This window comes from Puntigrus tetrazona, chromosome 7 (assembly GCF_018831695.1).
Source record: "Puntigrus tetrazona isolate hp1 chromosome 7, ASM1883169v1, whole genome shotgun sequence".
Classification (NCBI taxonomy): domain Eukaryota; kingdom Metazoa; phylum Chordata; class Actinopteri; order Cypriniformes; family Cyprinidae; genus Puntigrus; species Puntigrus tetrazona.
Genome location: NC_056705.1, coordinates 11,046,737 through 11,065,291, shown reverse-complemented (window position 1 = coordinate 11,065,291; position 18,555 = coordinate 11,046,737). Strand labels below are relative to the sequence as shown.

At 35.5% G+C, this 18,555-nt stretch overlaps 1 protein-coding gene across 4 annotated transcripts in view; it reads left to right on the top strand.

The window, feature by feature from the left end:
• LOC122348712 (A-kinase anchor protein 13-like) overlaps positions 1-18,555 on the top strand; it is a 64,376-nt gene that overhangs the window by 37,614 nt on the left and 8,207 nt on the right. For 3 of the 4 annotated variants that reach the window (XM_043244506.1, XM_043244503.1, XM_043244505.1), the window contains exons 13-33: positions 1,016-1,075; positions 3,875-4,061; positions 5,113-5,215; positions 6,559-6,601; positions 6,860-6,968; positions 8,608-8,770; positions 10,301-10,368; positions 10,478-10,529; positions 10,608-10,752; positions 11,132-11,235; positions 11,482-11,628; positions 11,721-11,968; positions 12,919-13,044; positions 13,132-13,249; positions 14,639-14,890; positions 15,943-16,019; positions 16,636-16,817; positions 17,258-17,340; positions 17,762-17,938; positions 18,132-18,284; positions 18,438-18,499. In XM_043244506.1, coding sequence (XP_043100441.1) covers positions 1,016-1,075; positions 3,875-4,061; positions 5,113-5,215; positions 6,559-6,601; positions 6,860-6,968; positions 8,608-8,770; positions 10,301-10,368; positions 10,478-10,529; positions 10,608-10,752; positions 11,132-11,235; positions 11,482-11,628; positions 11,721-11,968; positions 12,919-13,044; positions 13,132-13,249; positions 14,639-14,890; positions 15,943-16,019; positions 16,636-16,817; positions 17,258-17,340; positions 17,762-17,938; positions 18,132-18,284; positions 18,438-18,499 — 2,659 coding nt within the window. The remainder of the gene's footprint in view (positions 1-1,015; positions 1,076-3,874; positions 4,062-5,112; positions 5,216-6,558; positions 6,602-6,859; positions 6,969-8,607; positions 8,771-10,300; positions 10,369-10,477; positions 10,530-10,607; positions 10,753-11,131; positions 11,236-11,481; positions 11,629-11,720; positions 11,969-12,918; positions 13,045-13,131; positions 13,250-14,638; positions 14,891-15,942; positions 16,020-16,635; positions 16,818-17,257; positions 17,341-17,761; positions 17,939-18,131; positions 18,285-18,437; positions 18,500-18,555) is intronic. The other variant, XM_043244507.1, reaches the window with a different exon arrangement.

The following is an 18,555-nucleotide window of genomic DNA, read 5'->3' as shown; positions in this document are numbered from 1 at the left end:
CAGACACTCATTATTGTACAGCTCTCCAGCCCTTCAACAAATAGACTGCCTTCTGCTACAGCAAAATATTTCTAGTTTTGAGTCCTGCTGCCATTTTTTTGCACCCCAGTTCCAATGTTTTCTTACATACTTGAGTTGCTTGGCCTTGTTCCCACCGGCCAGACTGTCGTCTTGAGTTGACGACACTGCTGGACAATGATTTCAATGTTCTCAACGTTACCTGTACCTCGTGCTTCTTCAAAAGAGCTTGAACAGCACATCTTGAAACCCCAGTCTGCTTTGAAATCTTTGTCTGGGAGAGACTTTGTTGATGCAGTATAACTGCCTCGCGTCTTGCTGCCGTGCTCAATCTTGCCATGACACGAAACTGTCTTTCACAGCCTCACCTTGGTAGTTTGTCTGTTCCTCACCCAGTTTGAAGCCTCCTACACAGCCGTTTCTGTTTCAGCTCATGACTGGTTTTCAACCTACGTGTGACATCGGCGATCATTAGCCTTTGTTTGGTATAATTGGTTGATCATACACCTGACTATAATCCTACAAAATCCCTGACTTTGTGCAAGTGTATCTACAAGAACTGATGCTGGTTTGAAGGCAAAAGGTAATAACGCCAAATATCGATTCAATTTTAGATTTTTTGCTTTTGCATTTTGTAAATTGACAAAAATAAACAATCGTTATCTATATTTCTGAAAGCATTCTTTGTTTACGGCATTTTTTCACACCTGCCCAAAACTTACTGTACTGTATGTATAACTGTGCTGAACTGTGCTTCACTTTACCTTTATCACACACATCCACGCTGTAATGACGGCAAGATATAATTTAACTAAACCTACAGAGAAAATAATAGGATTTTAACATCTGTAACCCTACTGTCGCACTCTGTATGAGCATAATAATCTATCCAGTATCTTTTAACAAACCGGTAACTGAATAAATGTACATTTTTCCACTCTACTACCCCTCTAACTGGTCTATACCCCCTGGCAACCCCCCTTTTTTTTTTGGTCAGTCTGAGCTGGTGCCCCAGCGAACCCTGTCGAGAGCTGGAAGAAATTAGAGAGCTCATCAGGTACTCCGTCGTGTGCGAGCTTCCTGTAAATCCAACCGAAGAGCCAGCCCCTCCGACTAGCACAAAGAGCTTTTGCATCATCATTTGCATTACCTGTTTGCCTGAGCAAAGCCAAGCGTTTGTTTAAGCCTTATTCTGAGCTGCTCCGGTCAGCCTCGGTGCAGCTTACAGAGATGACGGCTTTTAAAAGTCAGCTGCGTCGCTGCGGGATACTTAGAGGAGCTGCTTTCTGCTGTGTAGCTTTTGTTGTCGATGTTGTTACATGATGACTAATATTGTCTTTCTCGTAAACGGTCCGAATGTCAGGTAAGAGGATGTTTCAGAATGGCTTCAGAATGTCGCACTAAAATGTAAAATAGCATTTAGACCGGATTGACATGAGTACAGTAGTATTTTTATGTCAGATCAAAAATCAGCGTATTGTGTGCAGTTAACTTCTTTGCTTTTGTGCTCTTCTCTGTGCTGCTTTGAGTTCGTTTTTTGTATATGGCATTGCTTCTGAGATACGGTGTCTCTTAAACTCACTATTTTCAAATGCTAGACTTTAAAGAAACAGCCTAGCTTTGCATTTTACTTGGGTATTTAAGGAGCGGCATTTTCTAAAAGGTATTATATCGGATAATACATGAGTTGCATGAGTTAAAAGAGTTACTTGTCTGTGTTGGGTGTAGTGCGACATGAACATCCGCTTTGCATGTTTTGCATCTGGTTGGACAGTAGTACACCGCACTGTGGACACGTGCGTGCCTTTTTGGGTGTAAAATAGTGAGGGACAGATACACAGTCCGTGTTACAGGTTATGTGTAGGGATGCAACAATTATAGCTTTTGCGGGTTTGATTATCACGGTTTTACGATTACGCATTTATTCATTTCGCAACATTACTAGTGTATAAAATCGCACGAACACTCCTTAAACATTTATTATTCATTGCTGGCTTTTGAAACAGAAATTACAGTATAAGTAACGGTAACCAACAATACAGCACAAAATAATAATAAAAAATAGAGGTCTCTCCCTGACCTCTGCTCTTTAAACATCCACGACAGCATTTCTCTTTTGAAAACAACTAACGGAAATAGATCAGAGATGTATTTAATGTTTACTAACGAATAATGCTACAACAGGAATAGTAAATACAGTTGTATCCCACAGGGGAAACTGTTACTAATGACGGAAATGAAATACTATCAAAATCGTCCATAGACATACGTAGGCTATTCAGTTTTACGATGTTTATAATAGGGGTGTCCAAACGTTTCCTAAATGGGGCCGGATTCGACAAAGCAGACACACTGGGGGCCGGTTGCTTCTCTCTCTATAGTAGCAGTAGCTTGAGTTTCTTGATTTCTAAATAGGCCTAGGTTTTTTAACGTATTAATAATTATAACTTAGATTGACTTTATGTCCATTAACACATTTATATTGAATAAATAAAAGCACAAAATTGCCGCTTTCACGAATCGTCATGCGTTACAGAAATGAGAACGGATGTTAGTTGCTAAATTGTTATTACTTTTTTTAAGGCTACCTCTGAAATATACGGCTGTTATCTTGCAGTGACGTTGTGAAACTGCATGTTTTATGAATGTATAATGTATTTTAATGCTGCGGGTCGCTTAAAATTCATCCACGGGCCGCAGTTCGGACACTCATATTCATATGATTTTACATGTAGCCTGAGAAAATTGTCTATTATTTTGGTTCTTATCTGAAGCGCGCAGAATGCTGAGCTAGCGAGCGTCACATGGTTCTTGCCTTCATGCCGTGTATTAAAATCGCTCGGTGTACAGCTAGCCGTGCGTTATCCCTTATCTATTCACACTTTAGCAGCAGTTTTTTTTACACGAGTATTTAAATGACACCACCTCGGTGTACCCAAAATGGTCCGAAACACTATCGACAGACATTTCTCTGGTGGAAATAAAGCATCGCTGTTTGATTCCTCTGTCGCAGTTAATAATGCATGTAGTAGCCTCGATGGTCCATGTTTCTAAGCACGTTATTTTAAGCTGGTGCACCGCTAGTGTAGCCTTGTTTGTTTTTTGCGCAAACTGCAACAGCCTCGTTCTGTGTTACAGAAACGATTAACTAACCGTGACGTTTTAAAGAGAGGTTAATCGCAGAACCGGTTAAACGCTGCATTCGTAGTTGTGTGAACATCTGTTCTTCAGATAGTTTTGGAAATGTATGTACTTCACAGCTTTGCTTTTGTTTGTGTCACTTAAGGCGTCTTTCTTTCTGGGTTTTTTTTTAATGCACATTTTTATTTTATTACACATTTTACTTTTTTTTTTTTTTTTTTTTTTTTTTTAATCATTTTACACTTTTCATAATTTAGCTGCTTTATTTGCAATTTTTGCTGTTATTATTATTTTTTTTTACATTTACTTTAGCACTGTCAAACGATTAATCATAATCGCATCCAAAATGAAAGTTTAGAGTAAAAATGTGTGTGTGTGTACAGTTTAAATTGTTTATATATAAACAAACACACATGCATTATATATTTTGAAAATATTTGCATTTATAAACGTATATATTTATGCTATTATATTTTATATATGTGTATTTAATATATAAACATAACATTTTTCTTAATATATATATATGCTTGTGCATATATATATATATATATATATATATATATAATATACACACACAGTATACATACATTATGTAAACAAAAACTTATTTTGGATGCGATTAATCCCGATTATTTGTATGTATTGTATTATTGTATGTATTTCTTTATTTTTCTTAGCATAACTGAGTTCTTTTTGATGTGCTCTGTTGTAGCTATAGTTTGGAGGGTCTAGCAGCAGGGATTGAGGATGGCAAACGTTGGACACCTCAGTCTGGAGGCCCATCCAAGGATCAGCGAGGGGTTCAGAGGCAGGAAAGTGAGGAGAGGGGCTCTCTGATGTCTCTCACAGAAGAAGGTCCCGAGTCCGATTTGGGAGAATGCAGCAGTCCAGGTGGACAGGTAAGACAAGAGTCTCCCAAATTTTGGCGTTAGTGCTGTCAAACGCTTATTCATGATTAATCGCATACAAAATACATTTTTGTTCACATAAAATGTATGCTGTTGGTCGATTAAAAAAAAAAAAAAAAATTACTAATTTTACATTAATGTACAAACAACATTATTAATATTTGTTTAACGGCATCTTTTTATGACTGAAGGCCAGTATCACTGCTATTAAATAATACTGATTTCCCTATGAATACAAATCCCCCTAATATTTAACCATTAACTATAGCCATTAAATATTACAATATAATTAGGAACTTTTAATTGTAACATTTATTAGACTTTTAAAATAACTCCTAATTTAAGTGAACTTAAAACAACCTTCACATAAATAAAGTGAAGCATCTGAAATGTCTCCTGATTAATGTAATTGTAAAGATGTATTTACTTAATATACATTTTGAAAATATTTACATTTGTGTATGCATTTATATTTTCATATTATATCGAATTATATTTAATATATATACACATCATGCTTTTTCTAAATGTATACAATTATGTGTTTATATATATATATATATATATATATATATATATATATATATATATATATAAATATATATATAAAAAATAAGTTTGTTAACATAGTATATGTACTGTCATACACGTGTATATGTATTTAAGAAAAAAAAGTATGTTTATGAAATATATTTATATAGTTTGACAGCACTAATTCAAATACAGAAAGCATTTGAAATGGTCCTTGAAGCCAACAACCTGAGCAAAAAACAATAATTCAAAAAACAGTAACACTTGCTAACTGACAACTTTTCCCTCAATAAATTATTAATTTGCTTTTTATTAATATTTAGTAAGGTAGTTGTTAAGTTTAGGTATTAGTGATGTTAGGATTAGTGATGTAGAATACGGCTTTAATATTAATTAACGCTACTAAATGGCTAATATACTAGTAATATGTATTTGAATAAGTAGCTAATAGGTTAAAAAACCCCACGTGTTTCTTATCTTAACCACTGAGCGTCTGAGTTTGTGATTTCAGAAATTGAGAAAGTACCATCAGTTCAGACACAGCGGTCCGTCTGTGACTCTCCCTCTCACAAAATCAGTCTCCATGCTTTCCATCAGCCAGCGGGACATAGATAGTAAGTAAAGCAGCTTTATTTCCAGTTTCTGGCTTCTGCGAAGTAATTATATAACAGATTATGTGCAAGAAACATCTTGTTCTCTCAGTATAGAGGATTTGTTTTTAAATTAAATCCTCGTTTCAGAAGTTGCACGAGTACAGGTGGTACCAGTATAAGATCATTTGTTTTCTTCATCTGGTTTGTGTTAGTCATCCTCCACCCATTTCTCAGGCCCTAAATCATCTGGTTTAATAAGTACTTGCTCTGACTTTTCCGTCCCCGTTGCGGCCGCCCAGCGATAGGAAGGATTCGGCGAAAGAGGCAGATCTCTTTTACCTTCAACCTCTCACCGCTCCTCCCCAAATCTAAAAGTGTCTTTACTCTCAGCTCTTCATCTAGTGATGAGGAGGACATCATAAGTAAGTTACAGTAGGATCTTCAGGACAGTAGCATATAGCCTCCAGCGTCTTGTCCCTAGATGATCCTAGAAACTTCACCTTTGAGACCTGTCCCTCATACAGAGCAATGCGGCTTCTGGAAAAATGTGAATTTTGCATAGCTTTCAATTTGTAAACAGGTAAACTTCAGCTGTGAAAACGCATTTTTACGTTTGATGACGATAGAGTAGCAATATGTACCATGTCTTCAGCTGAAATATTGAGAGACTCATCTAATGGGCACCTAATTAACCAAATGTAATGACCAGCATTTTATTTTTGATTTTGGTTTTCATGAAAACAAAAACATTTTGGTGCATGGCTAATCATAAAGCTTCAGATGATGTCTATGAACTACGTTTATGGTACTTAAGAATGGGCAATACATCGAAATATTAGCCATATTATTATAGCCACATATTATAGCCATATGTCTTTGCTAACTCTACATTTGTGTAGCATTATACTTTTTAACGTTAGCTGTTCTATCTGGATAGCCTTTTACTTTTCCCCCCATGAAAAGACAAAGTAAAATATCATTATATACAGTATAAATATTGTCATGATATGGAGAGATAGATTTTTACCTGTATCACCCAGCTCTAATGGCACTTGTTTTTGCAGTTTGACGGCTACTTTTTGTTTCGTTGGTTTAGTGAACGAACCTAATACAGCATTTTCTCCCCATACATGCGACTAGATATGATTTCATGATCTAAATTTAATTTGATATGATGATTTAAATGGTCTTGCACATGGTATGTTCATGGCATCGTTTTAATCTGGTCGAATTGCTTGACCAAACACTAACTCTTTTTGCAAAAAGCCAGTTTTGCATGTGTAAGTAAATCAGGCTGTATCGTGGGCCGATGGAGGCTGTTTGTTGTTGGTGAGGCTGATTTGACTTCATCATTGTCCTTGTAGGCATGACGTCTTTCACCAGTACCTCCAGTTCAATGGGATACAGGTTAGATACCTAGATATTTCTGGAAGCACAGTAATGCATTCCTTTTTTTTTATATATATATATATATATATATATATATATATATATATGTGTGTGTGTGTGTGTATATATATATGTGTGTATGTGTGTGTATGTGTGTGTGTGTGTGTGTATATATATGTATATATATATATATATATATATGTGTATTTATATTTATGTATTTGTTTTGATTTTTTTTTTTATTTTTTATTTATATGTGTATTTATATTTATGTAGCATCACAGAGGAGGAACCTGGACCTTTAAGAGGAGATTTTGAAAAAAGTACCACTAAAGTGAGCCGAACGTTCAGCTACTTGAAGAATAAAATGTACAAGAAAGCCAGAGTAAGTCGACTTTTGTGGTCAACTTTTTGTAAGTTATTTCCTCTCTACGAAGAATGTAGATTAGGTCATTGGCTTTATTCATACTGATGACTTAGTATCAATCAACTGAAATACAGGAATTTGCTAAAATGAATGACGAAGTGTTTTGTCAGATCCTTTCTGAGCACTAGAGGAAATAAGACAGGAAGAGGAGGCACAATTATGTTTCATCTCTTAGCTCAGCATTTTGCCTTTAAAGGGCCAGTACCTTATTTACAAACTGCAGAGACATAACATGCACTGGTAAACAAAAGTAATTTTTTTTTTTAATTAATGTTTCATATTAGAATGATTATACTCATTATTATAATCATTTCGGAACTGTCCTCCTGTTAATACTCCTAAAAGCCATTCAGGACTCAAAATGTAAAGATACCTAGTTTCACATGTTTTCACATTTTGTGCCATGTAAAATGAAGAAATGAAGAAATAAAGAAATTGCGTCTTGCTGGAACTTTAGAGTTAAATGCACAATCAGTTTATACCCTGAAAGGCTTACATCTCTTCTCACTGGCTAGAATATTTTTCATAAGGGTGTTTTACACCGAAATGTAGAGATTTCATCAGCACTTTAGCGTTCTGAGACCGGCAACGATGCAATTTAAAAAGGAAGTAAGATTCACAGCACCTCCCAGCTCGAACTGGATCACTTCCTCCTAAATCTGAGGTGATGCTGAACTTCTTGTCTCGCTCGAGAGTCTTGCAAAGGCTCTGCCTCCTACAGTAATGTTATATAGAAAGTTTTGCGAGGTGCAGGGCCGCTATCAGAGGATAAGGACCTTGAAGGGAGAAGAGGTAGGCTGTAATTCAGACACTGCCTCGCTCGAGGAGAACAATAAATTGCCCTTTTGGCTTTTTGTTGTGGTTTGTCTTGTGCGTGTGTATGTGTGTTTGTCTCTTCTCACCTCTGGATGTTCACATTTTTACAAATGGTGAACTCCTTAGTTGCCTAACATTGGGATCCAATGACATGCACATTGTTGATTTGTCACAGTCATTGTCCTTTTAGTGCATTTCAAAAAACACATTATTGAACGCAGTGTTTTTGATTTGAATAAGATTTCATGTTTACATTAAGCCGAGTGATACTTGTAGCTATGACTTTTTACGACCAAAAATGGTCATTTCTGTAGCGTTGGGACCCGTTTTTACAAGTAGGAAGCTGAACTTTGTAACAGGAGAACTTGACAACAATTGAGAGGATGTTTGTGCATGACTCTCTGAATCACGATGAGCATGCCCTCAGCTTGAAATGACATTGCACAATCTTTTTTATTTTTCACGATGTTGCACAAACAAGCAGGGTTTCTGTCACGTCACGCGTGCCAACTAAAGCCGATTTTTGCGTGGCGTGCTTATTAGCTCCAATCTGCGGTGCTCAAATCCAGCGGTTTGCAGTAACAGCGCACCTTGTTTTGGGGAGCGTGAAGACCGAGTGGTGCTGTGAACTGCTTTGCGGAAATCCCATTAAAGAAAATGATGAGCGGTTGAAGTTAATGGGTTTAAACCGAAGTAGCTATAACAGGCCATTACGGCGCCTGGCGTATTTGAGCGCTAAGTGTTAACGTCTGTCGTCTGTATTAATATTTCTTATTCGCAGGAAAAAGAAAAGGAAAAGAATCGTGAGAAAGACCGAGAGGCCAAAGAGAGAGAGAAGAAATCAGTGAACGGACACGTGTTCAGCACTTCAAGCTCGCTGCATCCGGCGTTGTGCCATCAATGCAACAAAACCCTCAACACTAAAGATACTGTCAACTGCACAAGTAAGAAGCACTCCATCTTTGAGGGTTTCAGTGCTTGCTATTACAACTGCTATTAACACCATTTTTGTTATTTACTCCCTAATACAAACATTTTGTAGGTATATCCTTTCATCACCTTTATTTAAGAGAAATAAAAAGCAGGCTTATGTGCATGATGCATATATAATAGAAATTAAGAGAACACTTTAGTATAAGTAAGACTTGTTAACTGTTAACTTTGACTTTTCCGTCAATAAATTCTTAGTTTGCTGCTTATTAATAGTAAGATAGTTAAGTTTAGGTATTAAGTAGGGCATTAATATGTGCTTAATTAGCACTAATAAATGGCTAATATTCTAGTAATATGCATACTGATAAGCAACTAATAGGTGTGACTGTAAATGATCTAAAGTGTGATGTCTGAACAATTGTGTCATGCATTTCAAAAGACCCATTGCTTAAAAATAGGAAGGAGTTTTGGTAACATCATTCACTTCCTCATGGAGCTGCTGAAGAGAAAATCCTGTTCATTCAGGGACAAGTCTTTGTTGTTTTGTCCTTGTCATTGTTTTATATTTTAATCTGACTTTCATATTTATGTGCATAAATGTCCTGTAATTCTCATTGAATTTAGTTTAGCATCTGTCTATAGCTATATAGGCCAAGTTGTTTATTTTAAGATTCTCACTATGAACAAACCATTATGACTTCTGCCTCAATAAACTCATAATTTGCTGCTTACTAACAGTTAGAAAGTTAAGTTTAGGTATTGGGTGTGATTAGGGATGTAGAAAATGGTCCAAACATCCAATTTGTGGTTTAAACATCCAATTTGTTATTAATGCTAATAAGCAACGAAATTTTTTTTTACCTTGTCTATTATACCATTAAAAAAACAAAAATGCATTTTTTATATATAATTTTTTATGTTATATATATATAATATATTTTTTAATGTTTTATATATATATATATATATATATATATATATATATATATATATATATATATATATATATATATATATATATATATATATACAGAAAATGCAAAATGCATTTTTCTTTTTTTTTTTTTAATGGTATAATAAACATGGAAAATATTGTAAATTTGATTCTGATCATATATATTTAGTTAACCTTTGAGTTTGAAAGTGTTGCTTTGTTTATGAATACAGCATTTTCTCATCTGATGATCTTGGTCTTCAGGACAGATGTGTATTTCTAGAGCTTTATTGGCATGTCCATGGCATTTAAATTGTGCGCTTGGTGGAGTTTCCTGACTGGAAGGAATGCAGAAGCCTAAGGCCTACTGTCTTTACCACTTTGACCAAGAGCCAGAATAGCAAAAACAATTACTTGAGTTAAATCTACTGTATATTATAACCTTGTGTTTGGTCATGGAGGTGAAATCTCCGCGAAGAGAAAAAACTATGGTTATGCTTGGGTGGCAAAACTGAAATATAATACCGTATGCTTATAGCATCTGGAATGTAGCATCTGCAAATGAGTACTTTCCTAATGTTTTTCACTGATTGTGTGTTTTTGGCAGACTGCAATGTGAGAGTTCACAAGAGTTGTAGAGAAAACGTCCCAGTTTGTCCCAAAAGCAGAATGAAGGTTTGAGTTGTTGTTTTTATTGTAAAATGTTCCGTATCCTTGGTTACGCATCAAGAAAAGTGTGTTCTGTTATCAATCTCTTCCTTTTTTTCTGTTTCATGAACGACAGTTTGCTATACCAGAGTCCACCACTATGCCTGTTGTCACTCTACGAACAAAATGTGGGTTTGTTGTTTTCTTTTTATACTTTTTTTAAAAATGTCAGCTGATCCTAATGTTGCGTGTGATTCTGTGTGCAGCGTCCACACTGCGGGAACGGCCCTGGTCTGCTATCTTTTCTCCAGAGGAGCATTCTGTGATTGTCCCGTCCAGACGGCCCACCAGTATTATGCCCTTCCACAGCAGCAACCTTTCGAAAAGCATGTCCATCAACAATATTGCGATGTTAGTGTCATAAACACATTTTACAGGTTTTTATATATGTATATATACATATATATATATATATATATATATATATATATATATATATATATATATATATATATATATATATATATATATATATATATATATATAATCATTGCATTGTATCCAAAATAATTATATATATATATATATATATATATATATATATATATATATATATATATATATATATATATATATATATATATGCATGTAAATATATCAAAATATTATATTTCGAATGATATGTACATGTTATAGAGAGCCAAAAAAGATGCAACAAAATCATAAGCTAAAATATTTAACTAAAAATAGATGCAAAGTCACAAAACAGCACCTTAAACTCTTTCTGCAGGTTTGACGATACACCTCTGAGGAGCAGGCGGTATCTTTCTCAATCCACAGACTCCCTCCACAAACCCATCAAGGTTACAGCATCCAACGAGTCTCTAGATGAAGGTAAGCAGCCATATTTCTCTCACAAGCTTCCAAACAAACCTTTAGATGAAAACGAATGAGTGATGACTTGTTTAGTGCATGTACATAGACGTGGTTTTAAATCTGGCCTGTGTTTTTTCATTTTGTTCTTCTTTCCTGTCCTTCCTCACTTTCGCTATTAGTGAAAAGGCTTTTTAGAGTTGTGTAAGGGTTCCCGTTATTTTTTTTTTGGCGATGCACGAGCAAACATTTTCTTTGTTGTTAAAGGAACCGAGATGATTGACAGCCGGCTGATGGGAGACTTTGAAACAGATGTCAAGGAACTTGAAGCTGACTCCTGGAGCCTGACTGTAGATAAAAAATATCTGAAGCAGCTCAAGAAAGACGCCATTAAGAGACAAGACATCATCTACGGTAGAACTGAATGCACTTGAATGACTGAATGAAGAATTGTGCTGCTTTTCCAGATGGCTGGATCTAAACATCCTCTTGCTTTATCAATCCAGAGCTCATCCAGACAGAGATGCATCACCTGCGGACGTTACGGATCATGTCTGATGTGTACAGCAAGGGCCTGCTGACAGATCTCCAGCTGGAGGCCCAGATGGCGGAGAAGATGTTTCCCGTGCTGGAAGAGCTTCTGGAGCTCCATTCGTTCTTCTTCAGCTCTCTGCTAGAGAGGAAGAAGGAAGGCCAGCTGGAAGGGACAGATGGATTCATAATCAACAGGATAGGAGATGTGCTAGTCAGCCTGGTGAGGACCTTTGATTATATATGTTTTAATTGAATTTAGAGACTTATGTTTATTTGTCTACTAAGTTTTGAAGCACCTTGCTATTCTACACTAGCATACTATTATATCGTTCTTTGCTTTGCTGTGATAATTTGACGTACCGTACTCTTCTGCATGACACCGTTTATACTTAATGGTTGAAAAGCAAAAGAAAAAAAGTGTCTGAAAGTTTGATTAAACACATTTTTTATTATTTAAGATATCTGCTGTCTTTTAAAGTAAAATTTTTACAATATTTACATCCTGTCAGTTTACTTACTAATGGGGTTGAAAGTCCAAAAACTGGAGAACTGGTAGAAATTGAATAGACATTATAGACGTTATTATGGCAAGTTTAATTGATGAAAATAAAAATGTTACAGCAACGATAGAAAAATATGTTCATTATTTTACAACATACTGGAGTTTGTAAATTGATTTAAAAAAATACAAAACAACTATTAAGTATAAATATTATAATTATTACTGCTAAAATCATTTAAAAATAAACATATTTTAGCAGATTAATTATTTTTAAATGTCATTAAATATGTCATGCAAACATTAAACAGCATAAAAAAAATTTATCAAAAATTTCAAAATCATTAAAATATAAACTTATTATAAAACATTTATTATTATGATATGATATGATATTATTACATTACATTATGTATCGATGATACTTCAAGTAAATATTTTATGCCAAAGGGGTTTGGGTGATGGAAAAAAAAAAGTATACATAAGTATAGTACGTTTACTAATATTGCAAAGTTTACTACATTACTTGTGGGTGGTGATGTTGCATTATATTGTGTTCAATTATATCTTATTAGCATAAAAAGTTTTGTTCAGTTAAATTGAATTATACAGAAGATTCATTGTTCATATCCAAGCTCCAGCTTTGATTTATGCCACGTAATGCGCTTCAGTTCTCAGAATCCAATGCAGAAAGCATGAAGAAAATCTATGGCAGATTTTGCAGTCGACACAGTGAAGCAGTGAACTTCTACAAGGAGCTGCATGCCAGAGACAAACACTTCCAGGCATTCATCAGGGTAAACGCCTCACTTCATTACGTTGGTCATTCCTCCCACTAAATGCACAAAGATACCTAATGATGCTCAATGTGCTCTTGTTTCCAGAAAAAAATGAGCAGCAGTGTTGTCCGGCGTCTGAGCATCCCAGAGTGCATATTACTGGTGACTCAGCGGATAACGAAGTACCCTGTGCTTTTACAGAGAATCCTGCAGCACACCAAAGGTGAGATTTAGCTGTCAGGGGTTCTAGTGGCTTCTGCTGACGTCTTATTTGTAAAGAAAGTCAGTCGATTCTTAGCAATAGTGTGTGGGCTAAATGGTTACTTTAGCAAAAGGTTAATATTTAGTGAAGCTCTAATTCATTTTGTGACCCATGTGACTCAATTCTTCAAGACAGACAAAAACAGAAAAAAATAATATAGATTTTATATATATATATATATATATATATATATATATATATATATATATATATATATATATATAGATATATATATATATATATATATATATATATATATATATATATATATATAGATAGATATATATAGATATATACATATATAGATAGATATAGATATTATAGATATAGATATTATTTATATATATATATATATATATATATATATATATATATATATATATATATATATATATATTAGGAATATATATAAAATGTTTTTGAGTGATGTCTGAAAGATCACGTGACTCTTGAGATACTTTCCAAATACACAGAGATGATACATTTGAAATTGCAAAAAAATTATAATAACATAAAAATGTATTATTAGAGAGAACAAAACCACATGTAATTATTTTTTTATTATTTTTTTTTTAAGTCACAAATGTCCATCAAAGTTGCACAAAAAAAACATGGCTCACATCAACATAAAAGCACAAATAACAATGCAAAAAAACCCAGAATATTTTAAATGTTGAAACTTAAAACAGTTATTCAGAATTGCAGAAGTCTTTCTCAATAGCGTCTGTTTTTAAAAATATATTTTTTTCGATACTATTTTGTATAATAGATTGAGACATCGCTGGCCACTTTCGAAGGTCAGGATCTCCTTCGATTTTGTACGTTCTCCGTGTCCTTTCCAAATACACAGAGATGATGAGATAGCAAAACAAGACAAAAACGAGACAAGCAGACACTGAAATTGGTCTTGAGCCAGAAACGCTGGCAAAAAGCACAGTCAAGCCTAGGCTCTCCGAAGCAACTCACCTGTCAGTGTTTAAATAGAGCTCCAATATTTCCCTCTCAGTAAACACGCTTGTCTTACGGATGGGCCCGGTGCCTCACGCACGAGACATGCAGCGTGTAAACATTCCTCATTTACCGCAAATCACTTCCAACTGCTGCGCAGCCAGTCTGAAAGGCTTTTTGGTCACGTTCCCAACAAAGAGATTTTAAAGTGAATTAGAGCGTCAAGTATAACAAATATCCTTTCAGGGGCAATTTGAGAAGGAGCTTATAGCTCTCAAGAGGTTTTTATCCTGTAGTTGTAATACTGTAATGAAACAAATTGGACTGGTTTATTGTTTGTAGGAATTTATTACAATTCAATTTCATATGAACCTGTGTGTGTGTGTGTGTGTGTGTGTGTAGAGACAGAGGAGGATTTTGAGGACTTGACGCAGGCGCTACAGCTGGTGAAAGATATAATTGCTTCAGTGGACAGTAAAGTGAACGAGCATGAGAAGAAGAAGAGGTTGAAAGAGATCTACGGCCGTACGGACAGCAAGTCCATCACGCGCATGAAGAGCGGCCAGATGTTCGCCCGAGAAGATCTGCTGCGCAGCCGCAAGCTTCTCCACGACGGTCCTCTGCAGCTGAAGAACTCTGCCGGACGACTAAAGGGTAAAACTCTCACTGTAAACCATGACGGATGCCATTTCTTCAACATGTAGAGAAGAACACTGCCCACTTCTTACAACTTTTTAACGTGGGTGATTCTTCCGTTTCAAAAAAACGAAACCTCTTCAAACTATGTTATCCGGTTTAAAGTGCCCCTATTATGGGTTTAGAAAGGTTCATGTTTTGCTCCTGAGAGTCCCCAACAGTAGGTTGACATGCATGCAAGGTCAAAAAACACTTTAATTGAATCATAATATGCATATATTTTTACCTTGCTTGCTCAGCAATTCCCAAATGCTTAGGTTAATGATTGATTTTTCCAAACCCCTTTTTTGTGTGATGCTATCTGCTATGATTGGTCTCATTTCCATGTCATCATTCCTGTAATGTCTGATAAAGCAGCGTTTGTGAGCGCCGTGCTGCTTTGTGTACAGCGTTACCGCGGAAACCACTATTTAAGCGCTCCAAAAGACATCCGGCGCAAAAGAATGAATTTACATTTTAATTCAGACCAACAAGTGGATGGCAATATCACAGACATATATACGTACATTTAAGGAGTCTGTATTTACTAAGACTTTGCATCCATTTAATAATTTGAATTAGTAGTATTAGAGTAGTATTAGAAGTATAATTTACATTCAATACATTATTGCATGCTCTTTTATAATGCGATACAATACTGAGATGCTGATAGTTCCCGCTATTTTAACATAATGTAAATACAATCTATAACTCTCTGTGCATAGCGTCGCGTAAATAGCATATAGTTATTTACATTTAGTGCAAATAACAGCTGCCATTTATTTACTTTATCATCACTAGAATCAAAATTATTTTTTTTTTACTTTTATGTTATTTTTCATTATTTAATGACTAAATCATAAGATAAAATGCTACTTTCTTATCAAAGGTACATACAAAATATTGCATATTTCCACACAAATAGTATTAATAAGTTAATAAGCTCTATTTAGAACAGGAATGGTATTATATAATATTTTGGAATGTCATTTTTACTGTAACAGCATCATCATCTTTTTTTTTATCCTTAGATGTCCACGCACTGCTTCTTTCTGACGTCTTTGTGTTCCTCCAAGAAAAAGACCAGAAATATGTTTTTGCATCTCTGGTGAGTGATCGGATTTTCCCAGACAGCAGGTTTAAAGTCAACTTGAAATCACTAACACGCAGAATGATTATTCAGCTTCTTAATTGTCATTTAGAGACAATTCATTTTAAAAATGCATTAGTATATGCTAAAATTGACATGAATGAAGGTTAACTAATGCTGTAGAAGTACTGTTTATTCTCAGTTCATGTTAACCAATGTTAAACCTTACTGTAAAATGTACAATAAAACCAAATGCACTTCTGTCAAGTTTCTTCACGGCTTCCTTCATTCGTGTTTTGACAAAGCTTTTTCTTTGAAATCTAGAACATTTCCTGTTCTGCTCCGTAACGCACTGAGAACGAACGCGTCATCCAGTTACTTTTAGATCAGTTTCATCATGAATTTCTAAATAGACCTGCATTTGGGGAAATGCGTGTTTATTTTGTTGTTAAATGTGGCCGCATTATAAGGTAAATTAAGTTTAATGCTTTGGTTTAGAGTTGCTGTTCAGTTCAGTGCGCTGGTGTTTTCTCTCCTCCTCTGTTTCCCATCTCTCTTTCCCTCCGTGCATATTCTTGGGGCTTCACTCCGCCCTCCTCGTTCTGTGTCTCACGCTTCCTCTTCTCATCAACAGGACCAGCGAGCCACCGTTATCTCCCTGCAGAAGCTGATCGTGCGAGAGGTGGCCCACGAGGAGCGCGGCCTCTTCCTCATCACCGCCGGCATCGCGACCCCCGAGATGGTGGAGGTCCACGCCAGCTCCCGCGAGGAGCGCAACACCTGGATGCAGCTCATTCAGGACGCCATGCACTCCATGTGAGTACCAGATATTCACGTCCTTACCTCTGCATCGGGGGGACATTCACTGCAAATGAATCAAGAGATTGCTATATGTTTTAGTAGCAAAATTGCATAGGATAGTAAGGGGCTTTATTTATTCATTTATTTTAACTCTAAAGCAAATGATTTTTTGACTTCATTAAACAATATAAAAAATATTTAAATATTAAAATATATTCTGCAAAACAATAGCCTTATTAACATTATTCAGTTATCATGATTTATGGATATTTAGATAATACTAAATAATACTGATGAAATACTGATCGTCTTTAAAAGGTACAGATTAAAAATTATTGTAAAAATATTTAATTATTAAAAATTATGAAGGTAGTTGGATAATACCATTCAGAAAATACTAGGAAATGTATAAAGTGAAGTGTGTGTGTGTGTGTGTGTGTGTGTGTGTGTCACAGAGAAAAGGATGATGATGAGGGGATCCTGAGTGAAACAGAGGAAGACAGGAAGCTGCTTGAAACAAAAACGAAAGAAATGAGAGGTGAACAGCTTTCTTTCTGTTCTTTGCCCATTTTAATATATATACATGTGTATGTGTGTGTGTATGTGTGTGTGTGTGTATATATATATATATATATATATATATATATATATATATATATATATATATTTTTTTTTTATTGTATTTCTTTTTTTACTTTTTAACCTAATAAAAATAACTACATATTTGATTTTTTTCTAATTTTTATAATGCTATTATGCAGTGTAGATTTCTTATAGTATAAATCCGTAATTATTAATAGTGATAATATAGAATTATTTTATTAAGTTAAAGACTTTCGTTAAGTTAATTAAACCTAAAAACCTAAACCTAAAAAAGATTTTTAGTTTTACAAAATGTTGTTTGAGACCCCAATTAGGCTAAATCGGCAAATAGCAAAATGACCTCCTTTCTTTCTCAGACATGCTCCAGAGGAAAGATGAGCAGATCGTATCGCTCCTGCTGGAGAAGATGAAGCTTTTCCGTGAAATGTGCGGCTCTTCCGACGACGCGGCTTTGGCGGTCAAAATGCTCTTCAGGGCTAACAACGAGGACGTCCCCAGAGGGGAGCCCATCATGATGGACGCTCTCAAGGAGGGTAAGAAATGCCACCGGCGTCTTCAGCTGCTCTCCACCTGTTGTCTGGGAGCTGATGTGTTATTTATGAGTTATTTGTGTTTGGTGGCAGCTGTGGCAACATCTCATTTCCAGCTATAATGTTCTTCCAGGACTAGTAACTCACTTAATGTAATGCGGTTAGTGATGTGTGTGTGTGTGTGTGTGTGTGGCAGTGGAGATGTTGCAGACCCTGGTGAACAGCAGTCTGGGAGGGGCTGTGGGACAGCAGGTGGCCTGCACTCCGGGAAACATGGGACCTGTGTGTCTGCCACGCAGAGCTGAGACCTTCGGAGGCTTTGACAGCCACCAGATGAACATCTGCAAACGTGAGACTGTATGCACTACATGAGACGGTTCATGCAGTATAAAGTATATAGCTGATGGTTGCAAACCAATTTTATGGTACCTCTTTTACTAAGGTTTTTGTTTCATTCAAAAAAACTTCTTTCTCACTGTCATTGTGTGTGTTTTGCGTGTAGATGGTGACAAAGAGGAAGCTGAAGATCTTCGGAGGACAGAATCTGACAGCGTACTGAAGAAGGTAGGAAGCCTTTAAACTGACACAATGTTACCAAGCCAGTATTAAGTATAAATGTA